The following is a 9,018-nucleotide window of genomic DNA, read 5'->3' as shown; positions in this document are numbered from 1 at the left end:
ATCACATATTTCTGCCTCCGAGTCACTTCACACTTCAGTTCAGGTGCCAAATCCTTTGTCTTTTCCATAACTGTGGACTCTTGCAATACACTCAGTTTTGAAATCTGTTTCAAATCCACGAGCTTAGGCTTAAGCAAAGCTTTTGGGTTTGTTTTGGAAGCCTGGTGTTACCAACAGCAGGTCCTCATTTCTGAGCAGAGCTGCAAAGGCACCAGAAGCCAGCTCTCAGCCCTGTGGGAGGAAGCAAAAAAACCATATACGAGTCAGGTGCTCCTTATAAATGTTTGTGGGCATTCGAATTTAGTAACTGAACTTAGTTTGTGCTTTTCCTCTAAGGGAAGAATAACCATTTTCCAACCGAGTTAGCAGCAGGTAAAGCTGAAAATCGAAGTGTGAGTTTTGTGTTTCCTGACAATTCTCCTTTAACAAGGTAGCTCCAGCTGCTAACTGCATTTTATTGCATTCCTCAAAGACAGATCTCCATGAGAGAATACTTTAAGAGCTCTACTCCAAAAATTAGATTTATTTTTATGGTTACATGTATTTTCCCAGTTGGTCTCAGAGCCCTCAGTGCTGCTTTACCCACTAAGGTACGGCACAGGCTGGACTCCCTCGATACCATGATGAGTTTTTTCCCTTTTCTTTTATATACCTTTCATGTGTTCTCAGTGCTCTTAGCATACATACTTGTAATTCTTTAAGTGTGATAAGTTAACATAGTCCTGGTATTCTGTTAAGCCAGAAAGCCAAACATCCTAAAAGGCCTCGCAGCTGAAAGCCGGAAAGCCCTACGCTATCTTGAGAAACCAAAGCCCCTCTAAGACACATCCTATAAACTAAGATTAAGCCCATCCAAGAGAGAACACTTCGAGATGAGAAAATAGCACGCTGTTCATTCAAGCCTCTCATTGAAGCGTCTTTATTAGATATACTAATTGGCAAAATCTATAAAATTGTATACGCAATCTGTCGGGTGCACATTTCAGCGTACTCCACCTCGATGGAGCGTCGCACCGTGAGGATCCTTATTAAATACCAAGATAAAAACCCTTTATCCTTTAACCACGGCTGGCTCTTGATTTTAGCACCAAGGGAACCAAGGACCCTGACCCCGCATTTGGCTCCCCAGGCAGCTGGAGCAGCAGCAGCTGCTCTCACTCACCTCCCTCCTGTCCGGATCCTCGGGAAGGCGCTGGAATCCGGCACGGAGACATCCCCGAGCTGCGAGCAGGTGTCTGACCCGGCCGTGCAGGCTGCCAGGCAGGGAGCAGCAGGAGTGGCCTCCTCACCTGCCCGCTGCCAGGGATGCGTGACGCTGAACGCCCACCGCGGCTCTGCTCACGGGGGAACCCTCCAACCCCCGGGCAAGTGCCAGCTGAAGGGAGCCCTGCACGCACGAGGGACCGTGTCCTCGTTAACAATGGGGTCCCTGGCAGCCATCCTGACACAGCAGCCAGATCTGCAAGGGAAGGAGCCCACAGCTGATCCCAATTAGGAGCGCTGCGATGCAGAGATTCACTCGCGCCCTGCGGAACGCCGCAGACAAATGCAGCTGATGACATGGCCCATCAGGCAGGAACGGCACAGGGCAATTAATCACAACAGAACTTCAATGAGCACCTCCTTCACCCCGTTTCAGTCAGTCAGAGTCAGGGCATGGCCACTTTCAATGCAGAAAGCTCCCTCAGCACTTCTAGCGGGGCTGCTGTTAGCACAAAGACAGACATCAGGGGCCAAACATCTGGGAGAAGCAGAAGGGCCACCACTGAACTGTGCTGAACACCTCCCAGAATTTAAATCCATTTGTTCATTGTGCAGCTGTCCTGAAGAGAGGCTGACAGAAAAAAGGGGTGTTGAAGGGTTGTACAGAGCACACACACGCAAAGACAGCTCTGCATCCAAGCTCACCACGATCTCCTGGGTTGTGGAGATGACAGAGCAAGGCCTGAGCAGAGATGACACCCCTGACTCACCCTGAGCCATCAACCATGCTCCAAACCCTGTGCAAGGAGCACAAGGCTGTGGAGCCACGTGAGGAACCCCCGAGCCCTGCCAGGAGCAGAACCCACCCTGGGCACAGCACCCAGCGCCAGGAGCGGGTTTTCTCAGCAGCTGCTTTTCTTTGCAATCAGAACTCTGTGTGAAGAAGTGCAACCAGAACTCGTGAAGCCCCAGCAGTTTCCCACCCCTGGCACTCCCAGCAGCGCTGTTTGCAGTGCCCTCAGGTGGCCGCAGGGACAGCCGGGGCTGGGGACACAAACGCGAGCACAAACACACCCACAACGGGTCCGGTGCAATTCTTTATTGGTTTTCTCTGAGAGGCTGCAGCTCCTCACCAGATACATAATTCAGAGACAAACACCCCGCTGCTCCCCGGGAAAGTTCAGAGGATCTGTGCCCACAAAAGTTGTCCCTGAAGTGTCAGCAGTGATATTTTAACACTGATTTTGGTGGTGGCAGAGCAGTGTTCTGCAACACCCTTGAACACTGCCCATGTCAGAACTCAGGCATCTGTGCACTGCCATAATCACATTTTCAAGCCAGATTTGCTTCCTTCCTCCTCCATGCCCAGGTGGGATGAATACAAACGCACTGCCCAAGCACATGAGGTGACCACTGTATCTAAGCCCTCATCTGACATATTTTGTTTGTAAGGACAGAGCCCAATTATCTTTCATGACACCAGCCTGAAGAACTGTTAAACATCTGCAGCACCGCATGTAAGTAAGTATCAACATTTTTTTTTCCATGATACAAAACATCCAGGTCAGGAGAAGGAAAGGACAAGTTCCACAGCTGGAGGTGACTCCCCTCTATCCTCATGGCTTTTTCGGCTCAGCCTCTTCAGAGACCAAGGCCATTTGAAAATGGCACAGTTCAAGCATTTCGTGCTGAGGCCGAGACTCAACTCAGTCAGCTTCCACCAGGAGAGTTCCCTCAGTTCCTGGTCCCCTTTGCAGCATTGCAGAACACTCCAGAAGCTGGTCAGTGCCAGTCCCTGCTGCGCTGTCAGGAGCCAGGTGAGCAGCTCACCTCCCGATGGTTCTCCACGAACAGCGAGACCTTCAGGAGCGTATCTGAGACAGAGAGAACACAACAGCCCTGTCAGCTTAACGCGCTCTACCCGAATTCTGTACTCCCAAAAACGTGTTTCCAAAGGCAATAAAAGAAAGTGTGGGTAAAACTGACTAAATGAAATGGGTCACTGAGCCCTTGATGCGTTGTGAGGGAGGATGCTGCTTCCAGCTGTGCCCAGGTGTGATGCTGAGTACTTTCAACTGACTGAGATCTCAGAGCAGGTCACAAAGATGTGTCACCCACTGCTGCTGGTGTCTGTCCCCAGAGAGACCCCCTCAGCTCTCTGTACACGGAACTACCTTGAACGACGCTGTCTTCTTTGTAGCGCTCCAAAATCCTCTCCCAGGACTGCGGGAGGGCTTCCACGTCTGCCAGGCTGTCCAAGGTGATGCGCTGCAGGAGCAGTTTGCTCTCCAAGTACCTTCGTGCCCGTTAAGGATAACAAAGAGAAAACAGCCCCCCAGCGCTGCCCTGACACCCCCAGCGCAGCCCAGAGACCCCCGGAGCAGGATACAGGTGCCGGTAGTAGCGTTCCACGTCCTGCAGCCCCTCCAGCACATCGGCCAGCGAGGGGCAGCGCGGACCGCGCCGCAGAACCGCCGGCAGCTCGGCCGGGCCCCGCTCCTCGTACAGCCGCAGCACGGCGGCGCCGGCGGCCGCCACGGCATCGCGCACGGCCCGGAGCTCCTCCCTGCCGGCACACCGCGATCAGCCGAGCCTTCACCCCCCTGCCCGCCCCGCCCGGCCCCGGCCGCCTCCTCACCGCCGCTCGCCGAGCCGCTCCAGCAGCGCCTCGGCCGCGCCGCGCTGCTTCCGCCACAGCCGCGCCCGCAGCTCCGGGAAAGCGCCCAGCGGCGAAGCGTCCCAGGGCAGCCGCCGCGCCGCCCGCACCTGCGCCGCCAGCGCGGCCAGCGAGTCCAGCAGCGGCCCCGAGGCCTCCAGAGCCGCCCGCGCCGCCGCCTCCGCCCGCGCCGCCGCCTCCGCCCAGGCCCGGAGCGCCGGCAGCAGCGGCGCCGCCATGGCCCGGCCCCGCCCGGCCGCGCTCCCGCCGTCATCGGCCCGCGCCGCGCCGCCATTGGCCGCCGCGGGCCCGCGGGCCGTTCGAACGCCGCCCGCCCTCAGCAGCCGCCATGGCGCCCGCCAGGAGGAAAGGCGGCTCGAGCTCCCGCGGCAGGAAACTGGCGGCCTTCCTCAAGGACTTCGACCGCGAAGGTGGGAGCGGGAGAGGGAGAGGGAGATGGAGGGGAAGGCGGAGCGGGAGAGGGATGAGGGGGCGCGGGCAGGGCTAACGCCGCGTGTCCCCGCAGTGAACCGGCGGCTGGAGCGGCTGCGGGCGGACGGGGAGTGCCTGGTGAAGGAGATCGAGAACCTGTACGATATGGCGATCCTGCGGCTGCCGCTGGAGCTCCGCCAGATGAACTGGCTCGAGTACTACGGTGCGGTGCTGGGCGGGGGGAGCGCGTTCGCCCGTGGATAACAAACCCCAACGGGAACAAGGGAGCAGCTGGGATCCGCCGCGCCTGGAATCCCCGGGGAAGCATCCCTGGGGCTGTCCGGGGCTGCTGCTCCTGTTCTCTAGGGCTGGGAGCTGGTTCGTGCTGGGTTTTGCACCTCGATGTGCTGTGTGAGCTGTCCCGGACACGTCCTGATTTGTCTGAAATGTTTTCTTTCTAGCTAAACAAGGAAGTGGAAAGACGCTGGAGGAGGTGGCTATGGTAGGTTTCCAGCACCAACATAAAGCTCTCTAGAGCCATCACGCACTGCTTCTCACAAGAGAAACAGTTACATCAATATTTTCAAAAATGGTTCTTTAAAATTTTAACAATAAGGGATGCCCCTTGTATCAGAGCTGGGACTTACATGGTCCTGCTGCTCTGTTGATCTTTCCTCATCTGCTAGATCGCACTCCCAAATCCCTGAGAGCACACGCACTTTGCAGTAAAGGAAAGCGTTTCCAAGCTGGTTGAGCAGCAGGGCTGGGCAAGGCACACACAGCCAGGCACCGAGTCCTGAGGGCGTGCACAGAGGCATGAAAGGGCCCAGGCTGAGCACAACAGCAAATGTGAAGCTGGGCTGGCTCTAAAATTATTGGGGGTTTGCTCTATAGCTTTGGCTTACAAGAACTTTGGGCTGTCAGCAATCCCAGTGGTGCCACAAGTGTTTTTAATTTTTAGGCAGACTTGGAAATAGCAGAAATAGACAAGCTGACAGCGGGAGTTATCAATACACCGTTTGACATCGTCAAGAAGGGTGAGTTTAAACATTGTGGTGTGATTGGTGAGATGGAAGCGTGTTGTGGTTTTTTAATGTGAATAATAATTCAGTTCTTGCTCACGTCCCTCAGTATGTTTAAACCAGGAAAATAATCCTACTTTTATCCCTGGTACCTGCAGTACCTCTTATTAATTTCATTAAAACATTCAAAATAATCCAAAGTAGTGCTCCATCAACCATCGGGATTGCATTGGAATTTGGATTTCTGAAGCAAATTGTTGCCAAAACTGCTTGCAGCTATTTGCCTCCCCTGCTAAATAATAATTCAAAGTTACAATTTACTTAGATAACGCTTTCTCTTTCTAGTGGATAAATTCAAAAGGAGCGTTGAAACCGTTGAGGAAGCAGAGCCTCCATCGCTTCCTCTGCCAAAGAAGTCCAGAGTCGACAGCCAGTGTCCTTCAGAGACAGAGGCTGAGAACGTGAATCCAAGAACTGCCAAGGTGAGCAGCTGTTCTCTGGGGTGACATTATTCTCAGGATATAAATTCCTGACTGAGCTGATGACTAGGGTCATCCTCCAGAATGAGGGGGCACTTCAAACAGCTGCTGCTTCCCAGAGAATTCTAGTGATGGGGGAAGGTCCCAAGGGTTTGAATGGAGTTTGTTCTGGGCTCTTGTGCCATGGAAAGGGACCAACATTTTGTGTGGGAGCATCTGTTTGTGTGGACTCAGCTGTCCCACGAGAGGGAAGTAACTGATCTGGTGAGTGATGTGTGCTTCAGGTGAAGGCATCTGCCAAAAAGCCACCCGTGGCCAGGAGACCCCCCTCAGCGAGAGTGAAGCGCATGAGCAAGAGGTAACGGGGATGGCGCTGTCTTTGAAATGGAGAATGAGGGTGCAAATGTAAATATCTCTCTTTGGTGGGATGGACTTTGGCTCAGTAGTGGTGGGGGGGGGGGAGAGTTGTGCCACGCTACAGGGAAAAATTGATGTGAATGAAAGATGGGCAACTGCCCCTCTTGTGAGAACAAGCTGTCCCCGGTTTTTGGGGTCACTGGTTAGTAATAATTCTTCAAGCCTTTGACCAGTGCCTGTACATTTGTTAAGGGTCATCTTAGGAGCAGATGTTTATTTCCCTTTAACAGATCAAGCAAAAACAGCTTTATCACTCCAGCTACTGGCAGAATGGTTGATATCTGTGCGCGGGGAGGCACCTCCATGGTTACACCCAGATTCGATTCCAGGTTTGTTAAAGAGAAAACAAATAACATTTCCCCCCTATCTCTGGTACACTCTGCTTTACTCCACCTCTTCTCCACACAGCCTTTAGTGGCTCTGAAAGGAGAGAGGGGACTCGAGGCGCTGTCAGCAGGCATCACTCACTCCTAACTTGTGGTTTCAGGGTGTTCAAGACGCCGGGTCTGCGCACGCCGGCGCTCAACGAGCGCGTTTACACCATCTCTGCCAACGGCAGCCCCCTCGCCGACACCGGGGACGCCGTCCTCACCCTGCCCCTCGGCGGGGGAGAGGTAATTCCTGACCCTGCACCTGCTCAGGCGGGGCTGCACGGGTGCACAGGCACCTCTGGGTGCCCCGGCAGCTTCGCTTCATCCGCTCTTGTCTCTTCAGCTGTGCGCTTTATCCGGGGCTTGGACCAGCTCTGCTCCATCTGCTCTTGTCTCTTTAGCTGTGCGCTTTATCCAGGGCTTGGACCAGCTCTGCTCCATCTGCTCTTGTCTCTTTAGCTGTGCGCTTTATCCGGGGCTTGGACCAGCTCTGCTCCATCCGCTCTTGTCTCTTTAGCTGTGTGCTTTATCCAGGGCTTGGACCAGCTCTGCTTCATCTGCTCTTGTCTCTTTAGCTGTGCGCTTTATCCGTGGGTTGGTGGAGCTTAAAAAGAGCCTTAAGAGACTCTTAGCCAGAAGTGGGAGCTGCTCAAGCTCTTTGAAGCAGAACAGGAGGATGTTTCTCTGTGCATTTGCTTTAAAACACTTAAAGCAGCTCAAGTGCCAGTGCAGTGGGTTTGGTGCTGGCCAAACGCCGGTGCACCCACAAAAAAATAATCATTCACTCACCGGCTTTTTCCTACCCTCCACCAAAAATCAAGCTGTTTAAAACCACTACAGGCAGTAATGCATTAATGGACTGCAGGAAAAGTGTGAGACGAGCTTCTCTTCCAGCCGAATGCAGTTCCCTGCCTGTCTATACTTAGATATTAATCTCTTTTTTTTTTTTTTTTTTTTTTTAAATTTAACTGTTTTGCTGCTGCAGCTGACCAGACAGAAAACCTGAGATTTGAGTTTGTTTCCACAGAGCATACGTTTGACAGCAAAGGATTTGACCAAGAGGAATTTTCTTCAGCTGAACCCCAAGGCCCGAGGGCTCATGAAGAAGCTGTCAGTAAGTCTGGGTGTTTTTGTCAGCCGTGACCTGAAGCTGTAAGGCACTGCTCTCCCTCTTTCATCAGTCAGGGGACTGCTGAGCTGCAGTAGAATTATTTCCCCCTGACCCCTTGTCTTGAATTTTGGCTGATGTCAGAGGTGAAGAAGCAGGGAAGGAGAAGCAGGAGCTTTCCATCACATCTGGCTGAATCCAGAGTGGGGAAAAGAGCTGTTGTCACTGCTCTGAAAAACAAACTTCAGGTCCTTTAGGCTGGAGCCGCAGGTGGCTGTGGGCTGTGCCAGTGTCTCTGAGTACTGATTGTTTGCTCTTTCCTTTCAGGTTTGTCTCGCACAGGCTTGCAACGAGGCAAAAATACCCCTAGATGGAAGTCAGTGAGCAGCTACATCCCTCTGTAAATAACATTTTACATTTAGGACTGCTACCTTCATTTAGTTCTTGCTCTAACTTGTATCTTCCTTTCATTGATCTACGGAATGGAAGCTAAGAACTAGTTATTCTACCTATGATATGTAATGGGATCAAAATAAATTGAACTTTTTTTTTTAATTTGGGGAGAAAAACCATTCCTTTTTTTTTTTTTTTTATTTCCCTTAAGGTTAAAACCATGACACTGCTTTCTTGGGCTTGCAGATGAGCAAGTGAGCAGAAAGCCTGATGACTGGCGTGTTAAGAGCTGTGTTCAGAGTAAAGAACTCTGCTTCTCTAACTTTGTCTAGAATTTTATTTTTCTGCCAGAAACACAAACTGCAATCACAGCTCTTTGGGTGTGGCATGGGAGAAAGCTTGTAGAACAGCATTCATACATGAATTTCCTTTGCAGAGCAAACATTTTATTGTATGGATGACCTCATGTAATACCATGGATCTGGAAATCTCTCTTGGAGAGGTTTTGGCAGGTTCTAAGTCCCAACTGCAGGTGGCAATAATACATCCCACTCAGCTGCACGTACACCTGCCTTGCCCTTCTGTGCACATGTTAATTAAAAGCATTAATTAGTTGAGCTGTAAATAAATTAAAAAAATAATAAAAAAAAAAGTATGTGTTTATGGATGTGTAAGCTGGGATTCTGCTTTAAATACTCATTACCAGGAAAACAAATTTAACTAGAATTTTTATCCTGCCTAGAGATTAGCCTGCCCAAAGTGATTTCAGCCTCATCTCTGATGAGAGTAGGGAATAAATTGTGTATCTCAGAAAATGACTGCCCACAAGCCACCGAGCCTTCCACTCCCCCCACCCAGAAGGGTTGTTACACTGAAGAGCAGGATGAGGCAGAATTGCCAATTTTAACACTGCACAAACACCAAAATCCCAGGCACC

The 9,018-nt window shown here is 51.9% G+C and overlaps 2 protein-coding genes across 2 annotated transcripts; one reads left to right on the top strand and one right to left on the bottom strand.

Moving 5' to 3' along the window:
• Window positions 1–2,287: 2,287 nt before the first annotated feature.
• Window positions 2,288–4,098, bottom strand: AIRIM (AFG2 interacting ribosome maturation factor). The gene is made up of 4 exons (XM_040086245.2): window positions 3,842–4,098; window positions 3,593–3,769; window positions 3,378–3,499; window positions 2,288–3,077 (listed from the first exon to the last, which is right to left on the bottom strand). Exons 1-4 carry the CDS (start codon window positions 4,096–4,098, stop codon window positions 3,010–3,012), a joined length of 624 nt encoding a protein of 207 aa, XP_039942179.1. The 3' UTR covers window positions 2,288–3,009.
• A 75-nt stretch (window positions 4,099–4,173) lies between these two features.
• On the top strand, window positions 4,174–8,243 carry CDCA8 (cell division cycle associated 8). Its single transcript, XM_040086283.1, has 10 exons — window positions 4,174–4,290; window positions 4,386–4,514; window positions 4,753–4,793; window positions 5,253–5,328; window positions 5,659–5,795; window positions 6,077–6,150; window positions 6,440–6,538; window positions 6,697–6,823; window positions 7,608–7,694; window positions 8,016–8,243. Exons 1-10 carry the CDS (start codon window positions 4,209–4,211, stop codon window positions 8,070–8,072), a joined length of 909 nt encoding a protein of 302 aa, XP_039942217.1. The 5' UTR covers window positions 4,174–4,208; the 3' UTR covers window positions 8,073–8,243.
• The last annotated feature ends 775 nt before the right edge of the window (window positions 8,244–9,018 follow it).

Source organism: Hirundo rustica, chromosome 25 (assembly GCF_015227805.2).
Source record: "Hirundo rustica isolate bHirRus1 chromosome 25, bHirRus1.pri.v3, whole genome shotgun sequence".
In the NCBI taxonomy this organism is placed as follows: domain Eukaryota; kingdom Metazoa; phylum Chordata; class Aves; order Passeriformes; family Hirundinidae; genus Hirundo; species Hirundo rustica.
Note: the sequence above shows the minus strand (reverse complement) of the source record. Positions and strands in the feature narration are given on the sequence as shown.

Bases quoted from the DNA above. Each gene is read 5' to 3' on its own strand.
- CDCA8 (XM_040086283.1), top strand. From the start codon at position 4,209: ATGGCGCCCGCCAGGAGGAAAGGCGGCTCGAGCTCCCGCGGCAGGAAA. The intron at 6,151-6,439 runs GTAACGGGGATG...TCCCTTTAACAG, and splicing joins GTGAAGCGCATGAGCAAGAG to ATCAAGCAAAAACAGCTTTA. The intron at 6,824-7,607 runs GTAATTCCTGAC...TTGTTTCCACAG, and splicing joins TGCCCCTCGGCGGGGGAGAG to AGCATACGTTTGACAGCAAA.
- AIRIM (XM_040086245.2), bottom strand. From the start codon at position 4,098: ATGGCGGCGCCGCTGCTGCCGGCGCTCCGGGCCTGGGCGGAGGCGGCG. The intron at 3,770-3,841 runs GTGAGGAGGCGG...GTGTGCCGGCAG, and splicing joins GAGCGGCTCGGCGAGCGGCG to GGAGGAGCTCCGGGCCGTGC. The intron at 3,078-3,377 runs GTAGTTCCGTGT...TCTCTGTCTCAG, and splicing joins AGAAGACAGCGTCGTTCAAG to ATACGCTCCTGAAGGTCTCG.